This window comes from Asparagus officinalis, chromosome 6 (genome assembly GCF_001876935.1).
Source record: "Asparagus officinalis chromosome 6, Aspof.V1, whole genome shotgun sequence".
NCBI lineage: Eukaryota > Viridiplantae > Streptophyta > Magnoliopsida > Asparagales > Asparagaceae > Asparagus > Asparagus officinalis.
The window spans coordinates 72,937,769-72,955,672 of NC_033799.1; the positions used below are offsets into that span (position 1 = coordinate 72,937,769).

Sequence of the window (17,904 nt, forward strand, 5' to 3'; positions counted from 1 at the left end):
GATTTCAAAAGTTTTAGACAAATTAAGGATTTCAAATTTCAAAAAGTTTGAAATAAACAAAAATATTACAAATTATAGTATTCAAAATCCCAAAATATTGTTGAAACAAACAAAGTTTTAGGAATCTCAACCCATAACAAATTACCTATGGATTTCAAATCACATGGTGAAATCCATATACTAAAATTATAGTATTTGAAACAAACACCCCCCTTGACAAACCCCTTAAAAAAACCAAATTCCCAATTTTGTTCCCCAATTCGCCGTCTCTCTCTCTACCCGTCAGAAAAACGAAGTCGGATCGCCGCCTCTCTGTCCCCAGAATAAGCACTGTTGTAAAAAGCGGGAAAAAGCGCCGCTATAGCGCCGCGGATCGCGGTCGCGGGGTTGTCCGCGCCGCTCAGGGTGATTGCGGCGTGTTTAGGCGGAAAAAACCGCTTTTAGCTCGAAAATCGCCAAAAAGCGCATGTTAGCGCTGAAAAAGCGCTTAAAGGTGCTAAACCCCGCTACGGAACCCGACCCGAACCCGACCCGTACCCAATTTACATAAACCCCTCTCACCGCTGTTTCCCAAACCCACCTGTGCCCTAGCCGCTTCTCTCCCAAGCGACGACTTCCACCGGCGACGACTTCCACCGCCGTCAACGCCACCTCCGGGCTCCGATCAACACTCCTGAACCAGCAGCACCTTTGATCAAGCCATCTTTCTCTCTCTCCAGTCAAGCCCTTCTCTTTCACGGTCCTCCGGTGACGAAGTCCAGCGCCGTCAACGCCGCCTCCGATCATCGTCGCACCCCGCACCAACAACACCTCTGGAGTCCGGTGAAGCCCATCTTTCTCTCTCTCTCTCTCTTTAGGGCTTTGAATTATCTCTCGTTCCTGATCTTGTAATCTAATGAAGATTTGTGTTTTCTTTCCTTTTCTTTTTCTTATTTCTTTTTGGAGTTGGATGCAGCCTATCGAACTAGATATCCAGAATTTTCAATCTCTTTTTTTTTAATATTTGACAGATGTTAGTTAATTTACTCATTGCGATAAAATAAATCAGATAGAGCTTGCACAAAGGTCAAAATGGGGAAATGTTATTCTTAAAAATTTTGTTTAATTTTGTAAGTAGAAGGGAGAACTCATGCACATAGTTATGAACCTAGCCAACTTAACTTTTTGAGTTTTGTCTTTTTTTAGTTTCAGTTGCAAATAACGCATCTTACTATCCCCAGTCCTTCTCTCCCCAGTCCTTCTCTACATTGACTTCATAATGAACTCTTAACGTCATGGTTACAAGTATAATTAGTTTCTGTTCCCTTGCTTTAACCTTCTTCAAGTTCTGAAGAGGTGAAAATATTTTGTCTCATCTGGCATGCACTTGCATTTCTAGGCCTTTAAACATTTTAACTCTGACAAAATATAAAGATGATGTTACTGATCAATGCTTTTTTATTGTTGAGCATTTTTATATTAGAGACTTGAAAGTTGAAGAAATGGGACAAATAACGGTCTTTTGGATAAACAGGTACGTTTTTTCATTCTTTAATCTTTATAATTATAGCACTTTGTTAATATTATGTAATTATTACACATCTATTTCATGTTTAGGTATCAAGTATGCATTTGTAGAAATTTAAAAATTTTTATATGATTTTTCTTATTATTTAGCATATTTAAATATATTTATATTTGACCGCTATTTGACTGTGCGCTATTTGCTGCTATTTCGCCGCAATAGCGCGCAATAGCCTTAGCGGTACCTCTCCGCGACGCACCGCGATCCGCTATCAACAACCTTGATAAAAACGCAAGTGACGAGCATGCTAATTTTTATAAAAAATTTTTTTCCACCCCCCCGCAGCCTCTGTCACGCATATTGAACGCCATCGGCTGCTGCTGCTGATGCCAGACCGATGCCGCTTCGGAGATGCGGAGACGGAGCACCCGCTGCCGCCCGCGTCTACACGGTCTGCGACGAGTCCAGGTTTCTCTGCGTAAAATTTACTTGCCTTTCGGGTTGTCGTGAACCCCTGTGCCTATTTAACTGATTGCTCCACCCGCAGATACTTAATTGTGCGGAATGTCCCCGCGTTGGGGTGCGGGGAGCAGCTGTCGAATTTGTTCGGATCCTACGGGAACGTCGAAGAGTGAGCGTCCTCGCCGCTGTTTTCCTTCTTCCTTGTTGTTGTGTTCTGTGTTTCAATTTGGTGATAAACAAGAGTAGTGTCATATCATATGCGGACTGATGAACACCCTAATGCGACCATCCACCAAATCTTGGTTTCCGTGGGGGCAATCGCGTAACAATCACATAAGTAACCCTAATCTAGATTTGGATAATATCATTAAGAAACACTTGGATTGACGATGATATGTTGGCTCGTAGCACAAAAATCCTAGATGGGCTTTTCGCAACCATGTTCTTACAAATTGGATTGGATTGGATTTGCCTTCATGATATAGATCAACGGATGATTTGTGTCATGAGTTCCAAGTTGTTCCATTTTAGTTATCTTGGAAATCTATCATAGGGTGCAGATGTGTTAGCTATGTATATGATCATGTAACATGACATTATGTGCTGGATCTGGCTTCTAGATTCCTTTCTTGTATAAACCTACTTTCCAAGTAATTATCAATACTAGCGAGTGGATTGACGTGGTGAAAAGACGGAGATTCAAGAAAACATTACTACCGGCACTCTTTTTCTTGGTCAAGTAAATCTTGGTAAAAAGAATCCATATGAGGATAGTGATGGCCAACCCTGGTTATAAGCCTGGATGGTAATCAGGCATCTAGAGGGAAAGCCTTCTGTTTGGAAGTTTTTTGGATAGGGATCCCAGGTTCATCAAAGGGGGGGTGGTCTGTTCCTGCAAAGCTTTGCATTGTTCTCATGATTTTTTCTGAAGATTTGTGGCGGATTGGTCATTTGTTATATATAAGCTCTTTCAACTCGTTGTTCCCCTTTTTCTCTTGACAGGTGCAAACCCATGGATACGGAAGACTGTGAGCCTTTCACTGATGTATTCTGGATCAAATTTTCACAGGTCAGCAGTGCAAGGTGATTGTAATTTATTACTTTGAAATTTTACGCACAAGTGATTTTTTACCTTATAGTTTAGTAACTTTATATATACTCTCTAGTAATATCCAATGTGGCAGTACATTGTAGAAAGTGTATTTTTTGGGTGGAAGGTGTTATATATATATTTTTTAAATAAAAAATTTACAAATTAGAAGCAATTTCGTTAATCCCATTAGAACGTTGTAGCTGTTTTCATTTGGGTATATAGATACCTGTGACCTGCCGCCCTAAGAAAATCTTCTGTATCCACCCTTGAGTATTTGTACAAGACACGAGTATGTCATGATAAAGTTGAGTATGACGAATCTTTAATAATTCGGGATAAACAGTTATATGTGGGAGTGTTTTACCTATAACATACGCCTGTAAGACTGATGGTTAAATAAACATAGTAAGTCGAAATTTAAACTATACTTTGAAGTTGTATACATTAATAATTACCTAAATATAATCATAACCTTATACTGGAAAAGTGCACAAATAATAATATAACATAAATGCTTCTGCATATCTAATGACACATCAGTCGGGTATTAGAATTTTTGAGTTATTAATCTCTAGTGCATCTTTGATAAGTTAAAAATTCCACAAGTGCCTATCTCTAACTGTTTTTGGAGCACATGGTCAACCGACTTATATATTTTGATTCCATAATGTTGGCATTCAATTCGTGGTGTGTAATCAATGAGTTGTTACGACAATGAACATGTTATAGGAAAGGGAAAGAATGAAAGGGCATCATATATTGCCTGACATGTATCTTCTCAATAATACCATGTCTTTCCTTATATTAATTTTTCTTGCAAAATCTGTTACTATTGAAGTATATGAATTTTAGATCATCAGAAATGAATATTGATGATTGAATCCTTTTTTTAAGGTTTGCAAAGAGAAAATTGGATGAGTCAGTTTTCTATGGAAACCGCCTTCAGGTTTCATATGCTCCTCAGTTCGAAACCCTTTCAGACACCAAGGAGAAACTGGAGGGAAGGAGGAATGAAGTCTTGGGACGGCTAAAGCGTACGTTGCCTAATTAATGTACCACCATGCATTATATTTACTGCCTAATTAATGTACCACCATGCATTATATTTACCTTGTTGTCAATTAAGAGTCAAATTCTTCTCTTGTTGCCTAATTAATGTACCACCATGCATTATATTTACCTTGTTGTCAATTAAGAGTCAAATTCTTCTCTTGCCATGATCCTATTTGTTGCAGATGGAAAAGGTCAAGGATCAAAGAGCCTCTCTCAAGTTGCTCATCATCCTCATAATAGGGCAGATACTTATCAGTGTGGGCAAGCTTCACCAATGCTGAGACATCAAGAGTTTCAGAACTTCAATCATAATAGGTAAGTTTTAACATACTGCCCTTTTCATTGGGTCTTTTCTTTGAGGCTCCCTAACCCCAATGTCCAGCTATACTTTATATTATTGATAATTCTTATTTCAAATTACATTCTATATAGGGAATATAATACATCAGCAGATCAATCTGGGTGTATCGGCCATGTTTCTTCGGACAAGGTAATGTTCAAGTCTATCACCATGCTGCTCGTGCATGAGGTTGATGGGACATAAATTGCAAAGTTTTTTAGTCTTCTTGATACTATTTGATTGAATGTATAAAAGGTAGAGTTTGGCAAATTGAGCTAACCAGATTAAGGGGAACAGTAATCAGACCAGGAATAATCCTAGTTTGGAACCTAAAGATTGGACCGAAAGTGGTTTACATTATGTCATTTTTGCCTGCTAACCAAACCAGGAATAATCCAAACCCACCCCCCACATACACAAAGAAAAAGAAAAAAAAGAAAAGAAAAGAAAAAAAGGTTCTTTATTCTCAAAAGTTTCATTAGGGCTTACGACAAAATTGGATAAATAAATATGGTTCAAATTGGTCCATAGTAGAGAGTAAAGACACTATGAGAATGCCTTGTAAAATTGGTGATCTATACTATTCATGGGTGTACTATTCATGGTGCTTAGAGGGTTAATTTTTTATTGTGCCTATTCTATTAGTGGTGTAAACCACCCCCATAGACTTAATAGGGATTGTTCTGAAGGATTTCTACTGCATAGTAGAATAATATTATACACAATATCAGAGCTGCAGGTTATATATGAACTTGCGAACTTATTGGGTTTTGCGTTCTGTGTGCAGGAATACTTCCCATCTTCGTCCATGAATCAGACAGTTCAATTGGTCAGGGAGAAGCTTGATAAGGTAAACTGATTATTCACTGCAGTTTTTCAGCAATATATTTAATTCACTGTTTTTTTGAACAAATTCTTTCTTACTCAATCAACCATTTACAGATAAAATCAAGCGCAGATAATGTGGAAGCAGGTCCAGCATCCAAAAGAACGCGATTAGACAGCAGAAGAAGAATTTGATGCTGCATGTCCAAAGTAATCATTTTTGCTTCAGTAGAAAAAGGAGAGAAAACCTAGCACAGTTACTTTAAAAGATTATTTGGGATGTGTATATATAAACCTAGCACAGTTACTTTTAAAAGATTATTTGGGATGTGTATATATATCCTTATAATAGCTTTAGTTGGTGGGCACTCTGATACTTTGCATGCACATGTTCTTGGAGCTGTCACCCTACTAAAATTTCTTTTGAGAGGCAGAGCATATCATCTTAAATTAAAAGATGTAACCACTTGGTCCATTTTCTCCCTCATGAATATTTGCTTGTATATCGGTATGAATTTTGCTGGAGTATGAAAATTTATTTCATCTTTCTTCCGTCTACATTGCCATTTGTTCCAACTTCTAGGTGTCTTTTGCAAGGAATTCTCCCAAGAAGAATATCTAAGGGTTTGTTTGATGCAAGGGTAAATGGGGTTAAACTTTATTCTGGTAAACATTTTATTAACTTTTAACCATGTTAGTTATCATGTTAAAGTTTAACCAACGTTGATAGTTTAATCACAAGACGATAAACTTTAACCGAGTGAAGGGGTAGGATAAAAAGGAGAGAAAAATTCAGGCTTAGTTTATTTAACAATGTGTAATTATAAAAAAACGTCCGAAAAAGTTTCAAAACTTACCAAAAAGACCTAAATTAAAAAATTACAAATATCCCTTGTACAAATAGAAAATTACAAACAACCCCCCAACAATTCCAAAAATACAAAAAATTCTCAAAATTTTCAAAAATTGTAAAAACACCCTAAAAATTCAAAACATACAAATAACATTGAAAATTTCTAACCCTACAAGAAGCACCCTAACAATTTTTGAATTTACAGAAACGCCCTAACATTTTGAAAATTATAAAAACCACCCTCAAATATCAAATTAAAAAAAAGTAAAAACTGACTACTTCAAATCTAAAACATAACAATGAAAATCAAGAAAATACAAACAGCACCCCAAAAGTTTTGAATTTGCAGAAAACACCATGAAACTTTGAAACCATTTTTAAAAACACTATAAAAGTTATAAACTTACAAAAAAAACTGAAAATTCAAACACAAAACAATCAACTGAAAATCTAAGACTTACAAATAGCGCCCTGAAAAGTTTTGAATTTGCAAAAAGCATGCTAAAACTTTTAAATTTTGGTAAAAACACCTCAAAAATTTAAAACGTATAGAAAAAGCTTGAAAATTTCAAACATATAACAGAACATTGAAAGTATATGAATTGCAAACATGTTTGCACTACAAGCAATTAGACTTAGAACTACAATCGCTAAATCATTCTAACTCCCATGGACATTCAATTTAAAAAAGTGATTATTTCCTCTAAAAACCATAAATATACAGTACAAATCTTCATCCATCTATGTTTGTCACCAAAAATAAATAAATTTTTCATCAAAGATAGTCAACTAAAACCAAATTTAACTTACTATAAATTTTGGTCTCACAAGAAATTATGAAATTAAAATCATAATTTTGAAATTAAACGAGAATTCTAAAATTAAAGTTAATGTTTTGCTTTTTTTTAATATTATTAATTCGTATTAACTGTAATAACCAACCATGAGAATTAATTGATGAATTTTCACCAAAATCAACCAATCAAACCCTAAGCATTAATAGGGTTGAGAATTAATTGATGGGTTCATAAGAGTGGATGAATGGAAAAAAAGTGTAAAGGAAAAGAAAGAGGAAATTAAATAAGAAATTGTTGAGGGGGAGGGGGTGGTGTTGTGCTCTACCATCGCGCGCAGGAGATGAAGAACGAGGGAACGCAGGGATGTTGGGAAGGGTAAATTCGGAAAAGGGTCAATGGTACAAATGAAAATAGTTTGGTTTAAAGATAAACTAGGATAGACAATTAGACCAGAAGATAAAAAACCCCTAGAATGAAATAATAGTTTGAGAGCTTAATAGAAATTTCCCACTACAAACAGTTAACCCTTAACTTTAACAATCACCCACTACAAACAGTTAGTTCCCTTCATCAACAACGAAAATAATAAAATAATCTCCATCAATCATTTCAACTATCATCTTAGTACATCATGATAAAAAGAGAGAGAGAATAATATTATGGTCTTTACATATTTTAATGTCTTGGGTTTTGTGTTTTGGGGCAAAATCTTTATTTTTGGGGGCAAAACACCCGTTGACAAAGTCTTGGGGGGGGAGCACGTTTTCTTGGCTTTTGGGGGCTGGAAGCATTTTTCCCTAAAAGAAATTTAACCCAAACGACAGGGGCTTATCTGAATTTGTGTTAAGATTTGTGGTACTAAAATCGAAAAAAACCTCTAAAATCATCATCATCACCTGCCGAAGCTGAAGCGCTCTCTCTCTCTCTCTCTCTCTCTCTCATGCCGTTGCCTCTGCATCATGCTCGCTCTCCTGTTTGCATCAACAGAATCCTCCAATGCCGAGTCCAAAACCCTAACCCCAATCTCTCTCCTCCTCCTCCTCCCCTCGCCATTGAAGGCCGCAATCTAAGTTTCTCAGTCATCACGAAGCAAGGCAAACTCCTCCCCATTCTCAAAGACTGCTCCTTTCGCGTCCCCGCCGGCGAGCTCTGGATGGTTCTCGGCCCCAACGGCTGCGGCAAATCAACCCTTCTCAAAGTAATCCCCAATCCCCAATTCTCTCCCTTTTATTTTAATTGATTGATTAGTTTTTTTTTTAAATAAAAATTTTCCGCAGGTTTTAGCTGGGCTACTGAAGCCAACGGAGGGAACCCTAAGTGCTAACAGGCCCCTGAGTTTTGTTTTCCAGAATCCCGATCATCAGGTTTTTTTTTTGCCCCCCATTTTATTTTCCTTTTTAGCTTGAAACCTGTTGGCAGTTTCAAAGGGCAAATTTCACAAAACCCCATTAACCTTTGGATGGATTGGAGAAAACTCCCGAAAGTTTCAAACTTGCACTTAGTAAATTCCCGTAAATAACATTGACATGGCAAAGTAAAATGGCAGACCGCCTTAAGTGAGACGAGTTCAGGAGGGTTTTCTGTGATTTATGGATTTTTAGAAGTATCTATCTTTAAGGCTTTATTTATCACACGTTTCAGGGTTGGGCACATCATAATCGAGTCTTTGTCTTCCACCAACCTCCACTTAGGATCATCTGCACGGTTTTCTTACATCCTTCGTAAATTGCCTCTATCAAAGTTTGTCTATGCCACAACTCTGGTCCTCATCTCTCTGCGAACTATGCGATCCTATCGGTTTTCTCATAAATGACACACTTACTTGCCTCCATCACTCGTGTGCACGCCATTTGAGATCGATTATGTCTCATTTTATTCTCAGTGGGTGCGACTCCAACTTCCTGCAGGTATCCTTATGCTTATCCTCTCCTCTGTTGATGTGTTGCTATTTGTTCTCATTTCCAATACATTCATTCCTGGATATGTTATTTAAAAAAGTAAAAGATGATATAGAGTCTATATCGAAATTTCCATCCAACTCTAGTTGCCTGTTTGGCAACACTTTAAAACTGGGCCAGGACCGAACCTGGCCCAGCTTTGGGTGCCTTTTCTGTTCGGCAAAAAACTTGGCCATTGTTGGCCCAGTTTTTCTAAGCCAAAAAAGGCCCCCTTAACTAGTTTTATTGTGGGGGGGAGCTGGTCCACAACTGAATTGGTTCTCACTAGAACCAGTTATAAAGCCTAGTTTGGTCCAGTTGCCAAACACACCCTAAGGAACCAATAAATTAGGAGAGGAATGAATTCCTAGCCGTTTCTCTAATCTATCTGTACTATTATGTATATTAGCAAATATTAGCTCTTGGCACCGATAGGTTTATGGCTTTACTTTCTCAATGCTACAAATATGTAGGTGGTTATTATCTTATTTCTTTTTTGTAGGTTGTGATGCCCACAGTCGAGGCAGATGTTGCATTTGGTCTTGGTAAATTTAATCTGACATTAGATGAAGTTAAATTGAGGGTATCAAAAGCTCTAGATGCTGTTGGCATGTTAACCTACTCACAAGTAGGTCTCTGAGACTTAACAAATAGAATATATTTTTTTAAACATTTGTTCTGAGGAATTGTAGTATGATTATTTCTTTTATTGCATTTATTAGAGGCCAATTCAAACTCTTAGCGGTGGTCAAAAGCAAAGAGTGGCAATTGCTGGTGCTTTAGCTGAAGCCTGCAAGGTGCTATTGTTAGATGAATTGACTACATTTTTGGATGAGTATGATCAGGTATTTGTACTCATAAGTTATAACTTTTATTTTAGATTGTTAGTATGATCCTTTTTTTGTGGGCGTATCCTGAAATAGCTCTATATAGGTTATTTGCAAGAGAAACTACATATCAATAGAAGGTAGACGCGATAGATTTTCATTGATGTTTTTTCCCAGCATATACAAAATTTTGATCATCATTGTACCTCACAAAACCCTAGAACCCTTGAGAAGAATTCTTCTCTCTACAGAACTCTCTCTAAAGTCCTAGAGATCCCTAAGCAAGACACTCTCTCTCTCTCTCTCTCTCTCTCTCTCTCTCTCTCTGTTATGATGTATTTATAAACACATGCATCGTAACTTAACTGGGAATTGCAAATAGAATACTTCAAATAGAACGCTTGTTGAACTAGATGCCTTACTCTCTCTCTCTCTCTCTCTCTCTCTCTCTCTCTCTCTCTCTCTCTCTCTCTCTCTCTCTCTCTCTGTTATGATGTATTTATAAACACATGCATCGTAACTTAACTGGGAATTGCAAATAGAATACTTCAAATAGAACGCTTGTTGAACTAGATGCCTTAAAATAGAATCCTAGCCAAACTAGAAATCCCAGATAGAATTATTTTTCAATATGGATTACAAGAATCCTTGTTCACCGAGGAATCACAAATAGAAGTGATTTGCTAAAGGCAAATTTGAGACAAATCCGAAAACATTCGAATAACACTACTAGAAAACATTTCCTTATTAGGAGAGTGAGAGAGCTTTATCCCGGGAAGTATGCTACAACGTGAGGTAATAAATCATCTAGTATTTACCAAACAGTGCTGGGTAAGAATGGTAAAACGGAGGTTGTTAGATTCTAGAAATAGATAGAACTAGGGTTCAAAATCCTTAATTTTGGAAGGAGCATCAAAATGCGATTTCTAAAAGAAAAAAAATGTAATTTTTAGGATTACAGGAAACTCTAGAGGTGGGATGAATAAGGTTTCGTACTAATATCATATTTTAGTTAAAATTAAAGAACTAATTAGCGGTTATATAACTATGCTCCTTTGATGATGGAGGATGAATAGGGTATTCAGACTTTATCTATTTCTCATGCATCAGAAAACGGAGATATATTAGTTTTATGGAGTTGTTATGGGGGTTGATGTATGGAATCCACATTAATTTGACAAACATGATATCCCTAAACAAATTGCATGACATCCTAAGCCATTGCAAACCAATAATACCCAGATGCTTGAGTTGATGGTAAAGTCTTTGTTTTGATTGAGCTCTACATACTCCAGCATTCACATCTTCCAAAGCTTTCATGATTTCGTTATCAGATAAACAATGAAGAAGCATTCGGTGAAAAAATCACCTAAAAAGGATCCCTTCAATACGCGTGTAGTGACACGTTTCTTTATTTGTTGTCTTTGATGAGTATACTCATGAAGAATCCCATGGTTGAGATAATTCAACAATGGTTTTTGGCGCTTTGCCAATCTTTTTCTTCTTCAATATATAAACCGAAATTATTATGAATGTCAATGTCTTCTGTGCTGACTCAAGTATCAATGATAATACCCACTTTGTTTCCACATATTTGGAGGGTAGTTTTTGGAGAATATCTAGGGATGTCGTAAGGCTTGCCAAAGCGTCCCCTTTATGATTATATGATTGAGGAACATGTTCAACCTGTATCTTCTAGGATTTGTATATCATCTCTTGCCTTTTAGAAAATAAGGATTCAATTCCTTCTTTTTAGAAAAAAAATTCTCATTCAGTTGATGCAAGTTGTGAATCATCGTAGATCAATATCGGATCAAGATGCAAGTCAAATGCCAATGCAAGACCAACAAGTTGTGAATCATCGTGGCTTTTCAATAGTTATTCCGAACTCTTATTATATCTTCCTAATACAAATACATAGATAATTATGATCCAATTCTATTCATGAACTCATATCAATACAAGTGATTGCACCTTAAATCCAAATACATTTAAATATTGTTTGAATCCTAGCAATTATACATTTGAAACTTGAGATCTTGTAGATTTTATTTTTAAATAGATATATCATTGTCTTCTATTTCTCTTGTTAGAGGGGACCTCGGTTCTTATTCCCTTTCCATTCAAACTATTTCAGAATGAAGATTACCTTTATAAACACTTGCAAGTTTCAAAAATAACAATCACTTTAATAGAATACATGTTCTCCTTGAAAAAATACTCATGGACAAGTGCTTAGAAGAACTTTAACTAGGCAAACGACACTAAAAAAACACCCAATACTCATGGATGTAATATCCAGGTTTTAATCCTCACTATTCATATGTCATACATAAAGTCATTTTGTTTTTAGACAACAGTAGTCATTCATTAGCTAATCCATTAGATACTTGCCCTATCATTTCTTTAACCCTTTTCCTTTTTTTCTCTTTGTTTTCCTTTCAGGTTGAAACAATAGGTTGTATTTGCTAATAAACAATCTATTGGATTAATATCAAAAGAATAAATGTCTCATCTTAAATACAAGGAATAAATTTGCAATACGTGGATCAGAAGAATATTTCAGGTCGTAGAGTTGCCTTATTCTTTTCTTTCCTTCTGCTTCTTTTTTTTTCCTGGCGGAACTTAAGGAACTACATAAGATGAGAGTGTTGAAGAGTCTGGACTCTTATCTAATGCTTCTTCTAATAAGTTAATCGATGACATGACTGACTGTGAGGTCTACTCTTATTTGTTATATACATAAGTTGTCCTATTTGTTGGGCATATTTTTGTTGTGAGATAGGATCTCCTAAATTTTTGTGTAGAGAAATGCTAGCTATAAGGAGTCTATATATTTGTAGTCTTAATAGTTAAATTTTCTAAGCATTTTTCTCAACTGAGTGTTCCAAAGATAAGGATATGCCTTTGTCACTTCTAGAAATTTTTATTCCTAAAATCATATCAGATGTTCCTAAATCTTTCATGTCAAATTTATTTTTGACATTATTTATTAATTATTACTTCTAGAAAAGCTCCTAAGATCAAGATATCAACAAACAAACATAAAATCACATGATCATGATCTAGAGTCTTACAATTAACACTCATCAAATCTGTTAATTGAAAAACCAAAATCTAAAATTACTACTATATCAAATTTCTCTTGTCATTGTTTAGGAGCTTGTAAGACCATATAATGATTTTACCAATTTGTATACTTTATTTTCTTGTCCCTTAATCACAAAACCATTAGGTTGATCCATATAAATTTCTTCTAGTTCACCATTTAGAAATGTTGTTTTTACATTCATTTGGTGAACAATAAGATTATGAATAGAAGATAATGCAAGTAGAGTTCTTATGAGGTAACCCTAGAAGAGCTTCATCCTATAGATTTTCAGGTGCTTTTGAATTAATTAGTAAAGCATTAACTATGTCCATTAGAGTTTTATTTTTTCCTTTTAGCAACTCCCTTAGACTGAGGTGAGTAGGGAGCAATCACTTCATGTATTATTCCATGTTCTTGATAAAAGGTCTAAGCTAACTACCCTAGGATTATTCTATGTTCTAAATCAGCATCTCCTAAAACTAGTACAATGGAATCTGAATTGATTGCTGAAAGTTCCAGCATAGATAGTTTTATTTGTGATAAGAGAATACTAGAGACAATTCTATTTTAGGAAAAATTCTTAAAAGCAACTATATGTCCATCATACGGTGGTCGAAACAATTGCATTCTAAGCCCTAACATGCAACCTCTCCTCTTTGCATGTGTGGATGTTAGGGATGCTTCCTAACATTTTTGAGGTATTTATCAAAGAAAGACAAATTTTCACATAAGAAGTGATATTCATGAGGAAGCCTTAAAAGCAATCTACTAGATCATGATCTCGAAGGGGGTTCGTAGGCAATGTATTTACACACCACCAAGTCAGATCAAAAAACACCCTAATCAAAAAGGAAAGGTCTACAAGAACACAACATTTGTGCGTGTGTAGAGGGGGGGGGGGGATAGAAAGATAAAACTATGTCCCTAATAAATAGAAGCTCTTTTTTGAAATTTTAAAAATTGAGTTACATATATATATATATATATATATATATATATATATATATATATATATATATATATATATATATATATATAGTAATATAGTGCGTGTGTGTGTGGGGGGGGGGGGGGGGGGGGGGGTTGGGGGGATAGAAAGATAAAACTTATGTCCTAATAAATAGAAGCTTTTTGAAATTTTAAAATTGAGTTCATATATATATATATATATATATATATATATGAGAAATATGGGTATGCTTGGTACCAAGCACAAATTTTTGTGCTGGTAGTGATGTGTTCACATCCTCATCCACTCACTACCCATGTGAATTGTTCCCACATTGAATGAGTGGAGGGGGATTTGACACCTCAACTACCAAGCACACTTTTTGCTGGGCTTGTAACAAGCATACTCATATTCTCTATATAATATATATATATATATATATATAATAATATTAAGAGAGAGATTAATGGATATCCTTGTCATAGGAGGAGATTTCTCTCCTTGTCGCCTATGTGACACAATCCCCACCATCCTCATAAAGTAGGCACAAATTCCCACCAACTCACACTCTCTCCTACTTTATGAGGATAATGGGGATTGTGCCACATAGACGTCAAGGAGGAAATCCTCTCCTATGACAAGGATACCCATTAATCTCATATATATATATAGGTGTAGCTAAGTTGGTTATAGGTTACAATACACCTACTTTTATAAAAATATATCTTTACTCATCTATATTGCAAATCCAAGCCATTAATTATTATCTGTATGCCATCAAATCTAAGTGGATAAAAATCGTGTGGTTTGGAATTTTCTATCCCACAATTCAAACAACCCAAAAATAAGTGATATTTGAGATAGTTTCAGACCGTTCATTTCTAGGTCATTAGATGTATAATCTAGAAATATTTAATCTATGTGATTTTTAATCTTCATGAAGTTTTGAGCGCATATATCACAATGGACGTTGTGGATTACTAATATCGATTATATATTTTTATAGGTGTGTTTAACTAAGTTACACCCTAGGTGTATTGTAACCATATATATAAAGAGAGAGAGAGAGAAACATGCACGCACATACACGCCCGCACACGCACAACACCCACCCGCCCGCACATAAGCAGAAGACTTGTTTTTGATGATATGCTAGTCTTTCCTGACATTCCTTATAATGCTTACAGATTGGAGTAATCAATGCTGTTAAGAGTTCTGTGACTGGTAATGGAGAAGTTGCTGCATTGTGGGTCACTCATCGACTGGAAGAACTCAAGTATGCTGACGGTGCAATTTGTATGGACGATGGGAGAATTGTTATGCAAGGAGATGTATTGAGTGTTTCTTCCTTCATAAAAGAGAAAATTTCGTAGGTGGCTAGGACTCGGTCTTCGCGGACTTTTGGAGAATTACATTATGATAAAGCATTTAACTATGTCCATGTAGAGGTTTTATTTTTTCCCTTTTTAGGGGGCCAAACATTCGCCCTTTACCTGAGGTGAGTAGGGAGGCCAAGTACAACTCGCTTCATTGTATGCTCGAGTTCCATGTGTCTTCGGATAAAGAAGGTTTAAGCTAACTACCATCAGATTATCTCTTAGGAACTAAATCAGCCATCGTCACTAAAAATATAAGTAGCACATGGACATTGAGACAATTGGGATTGCTGAAAGTTTCCAGCATAGATAGTTTTATTTGTGATAAGAGAATACTCAGAGAAAGTTCTATTTTAGGAAAATCTCTTAAAGCAACGTATATGTCCATCATACGGTGTCGAACAATTGCATTCTAAGCCTCTAACATCAACCTCTCCTCTTGCATGTGTGATTTAGGTGATGCTTCCTAAACATTTTTTGATGGTATTGTATGCGAATACGAAAGACAGAATTTTGCTACAATAAAGAACGTGATATTCATGAGGAAGCCGTTAAAGAGCAATTACTAGATTCATGATCCTCGAAGGGGGTTCGTAGGCATATGTATTTTACACACCGACCAAGTCAGTATCAAAAAGACCACATCAAAAAGGTCTAACAAGAAACACAACCATTTGTGCGTGTGTAGAGGGGGCGGGGGGAATAGAAAGGATAACTATGTCGCGTAATAAATAGAAGCTCTTTTTTGAAATTTTAAAAATTGAGTTACAATATATAATATATATATAATTATATATATATATATTATATTATATATATATATATATATATATAATAGTACTATCATAGTGCGTGTGTGTGTGGGGGGGGGGGGGGGGGGGGGGGGGGTTGGGGGGGATAGAAAGATAAAACTAATGTCCTAATAAATAGCAAGCTTTTTGAAATTTTTAAAATTGAGTTCATATATATATATATATATATATATATAATATGAGACCATATGGGTATGCTTGGTAGCAAGCACACCAAATTTTGTGGCTTGGTAGTGATGTTTGCACAGTCCTCATCACCCCTACCCATGTGAATTTGTTCCCACATTGGAATGAGTGGAACGGGGATTTGACACCTCAACTACCAGCCGAATCACATTTTTGCTGGGCTTGTACGCTAAGCATACTCAATTATTTCTCATATATAGTATATATTATATATATATATATTATATACTACTATGGACGAGAGAGATTAATGGATATCCTTGTCATAGGAGGAGATTCTCTGCCCTTGTCCGCCTATGTGAACCAACCACATCACTGCATAAAGTAGTGCACAATACCAACTCACACTCTCTCCTACTTTAATGAGGATATGGGGATTGTGCCATAGACGTCAAGGAGGAAATCCTCTCCTATGACAAGGAATACCACATTAATCTCATATATATATATATGGTGGTAGCCTAAGTTGGTTATAGGTTACAATACACCTACTTTTATAAAAATATATCTTTTACTCATCTATATTGCAAATCCAAGCCATTAATCATTTCTGTATGCCATCAAATCTAAGTGGATAAAAACTCGTGTGTTTGGAATTTTCTATCCCACATATTCAAACAACCAAAAATAAGTGATATTTGAGATAGTTTCAGACGCAGTCATTTCTGGTCATTAGATGTATAATCTAGAAATATTTAATCTATGTGATTTTTAGATTCTTCATGAAGTTTTGAGGCGCATATATCAGCAATGGAAAGCGTTGTGGATTACTAATATCGATTATATATTTTTTTATAGGTGTGTTTAACATAAGTTACACCCTAGGTGTATTGTAACACATAATATATAGAAGAGAGAGAGAGAGAAACATGCACGCACATACCTGCAGCCGCAACGCACAACACCCACCCGCCGCGCACATAAGCAGAAGACTTGTTTTTGATGATATGCTAGTCTTCCTGAACATTCCTTATAATGCTTACAGATTGGAGTAATCATGCTGTTAAGAGTTCTGTGACTGGTAATGGAGAAGTTGCTGCATTGTGGGTCGACTCAATCGACTGAAGAACTCAAGTATGCTGAGCGGTGCAATTTGTTATGGACGATGGGAGAATTGTTATGGCAAGGAGATGTATTGAGTGTTTCTTCTTCATAAAATGAGAAACAAGCTCGAATACAGGAATCATCTCATTTGTAATCATCCCCCGCCCCCCCCCCCAACACCACCCACCCCCACTCCCCGGCTTGCTTTAATGAGCTTATCTTCTCATTTAAAAGATTTGTAATCATGGTCTAAAGCCAATGGGAGGTGTTTGTATACCAGGTTCCTGGTAGTTTTATTTTAATTTAAAAGATTTGTAATCATGGTCTAAAGCCAATGGGAGGTTGTATACCAGTTCACTGTATATTCGTGATTCTGTTGTAATGGGTGATTAATAGCAAGAATGCATAGTAGCAACCAAAATTTTCCTTGCTTGATAAACTGCAACCCTGAGCGGTACTATGCTTTTCGACAAGATGCCCATTACCTGGAAATGTAAAAGGTTGAATGTGTTCGTGCAAGCAAACACTGGTTGTAAATTGCGAAAAGGGTTTTCTGTTTCCAATTTTTATGTAAACATAGATTAATTTTAATCTATGAAGAGTGCCAAACATAATTTGTGCCAGGATCGCATGAATTTAAAAGTGGTCATCGAAAAGTATACGATCAGAGTCTAACCTCTGCCGATCATTTGTCTCAGTATACGATTGCTAGTGGCTTTGATAGCCCATCATCCCTTTCGCGCCTTTCGCCATAC

General features: G+C 36.1%; 2 protein-coding genes across 6 annotated transcripts; both read left to right on the top strand.

Annotated features, from left to right (window-relative positions):
* Positions 410 to 5,815, top strand: LOC109844668 (insulin-like growth factor 2 mRNA-binding protein 1). Of its 5 annotated transcripts, none has more exons than XM_020413782.1 (9): positions 410 to 1,513; positions 1,727 to 1,955; positions 2,052 to 2,135; positions 2,969 to 3,049; positions 3,954 to 4,093; positions 4,295 to 4,427; positions 4,545 to 4,602; positions 5,240 to 5,302; positions 5,395 to 5,815. In XM_020413782.1, the coding sequence occupies exons 2-9, from the start codon at positions 1,891 to 1,893 to the stop codon at positions 5,470 to 5,472; spliced, it is 702 nt and encodes a 233-aa protein (XP_020269371.1). In that variant the 5' UTR covers positions 410 to 1,513; positions 1,727 to 1,890; the 3' UTR covers positions 5,473 to 5,815. The 5 variants fall into 5 exon arrangements, with proteins under 5 accessions (XP_020269371.1, XP_020269369.1, XP_020269373.1 ...); XM_020413780.1 differs by having other exon boundaries at positions 412 to 1,513; positions 1,727 to 1,972; XM_020413784.1 differs by having other exon boundaries at positions 416 to 1,513; positions 2,969 to 3,035.
* Positions 7,816 to 17,170, top strand: LOC109846321 (ABC transporter I family member 10, chloroplastic-like). Its single transcript, XM_020415548.1, has 7 exons — positions 7,816 to 8,125; positions 8,205 to 8,291; positions 9,367 to 9,492; positions 9,587 to 9,709; positions 14,919 to 15,100; positions 15,202 to 15,299; positions 17,091 to 17,170. Exons 1-7 carry the CDS (start codon positions 7,868 to 7,870, stop codon positions 17,168 to 17,170), a joined length of 954 nt encoding a protein of 317 aa, XP_020271137.1. The 5' UTR covers positions 7,816 to 7,867.

Coding starts and splice junctions, on each gene's coding strand:
- LOC109844668 (XM_020413780.1), top strand. CDS start 1,902: ATGCCGCTTCGGAGATGCGGAGACGGAGCACCCGCTGCCGCCCGCGTC. Junction 2,136..2,968: donor TCCTACGGGAACGTCGAAGA/GTGAGCGTCCTC, acceptor TTCTCTTGACAG/GTGCAAACCCATGGATACGG. Junction 5,303..5,394: donor TCAGGGAGAAGCTTGATAAG/GTAAACTGATTA, acceptor AACCATTTACAG/ATAAAATCAAGCGCAGATAA.
- LOC109846321 (XM_020415548.1), top strand. CDS start 7,868: ATGCCGTTGCCTCTGCATCATGCTCGCTCTCCTGTTTGCATCAACAGA. Junction 9,493..9,586: donor GCATGTTAACCTACTCACAA/GTAGGTCTCTGA, acceptor TGCATTTATTAG/AGGCCAATTCAAACTCTTAG. Junction 9,710..14,918: donor TTTTGGATGAGTATGATCAG/GTATTTGTACTC, acceptor TAATGCTTACAG/ATTGGAGTAATCAATGCTGT.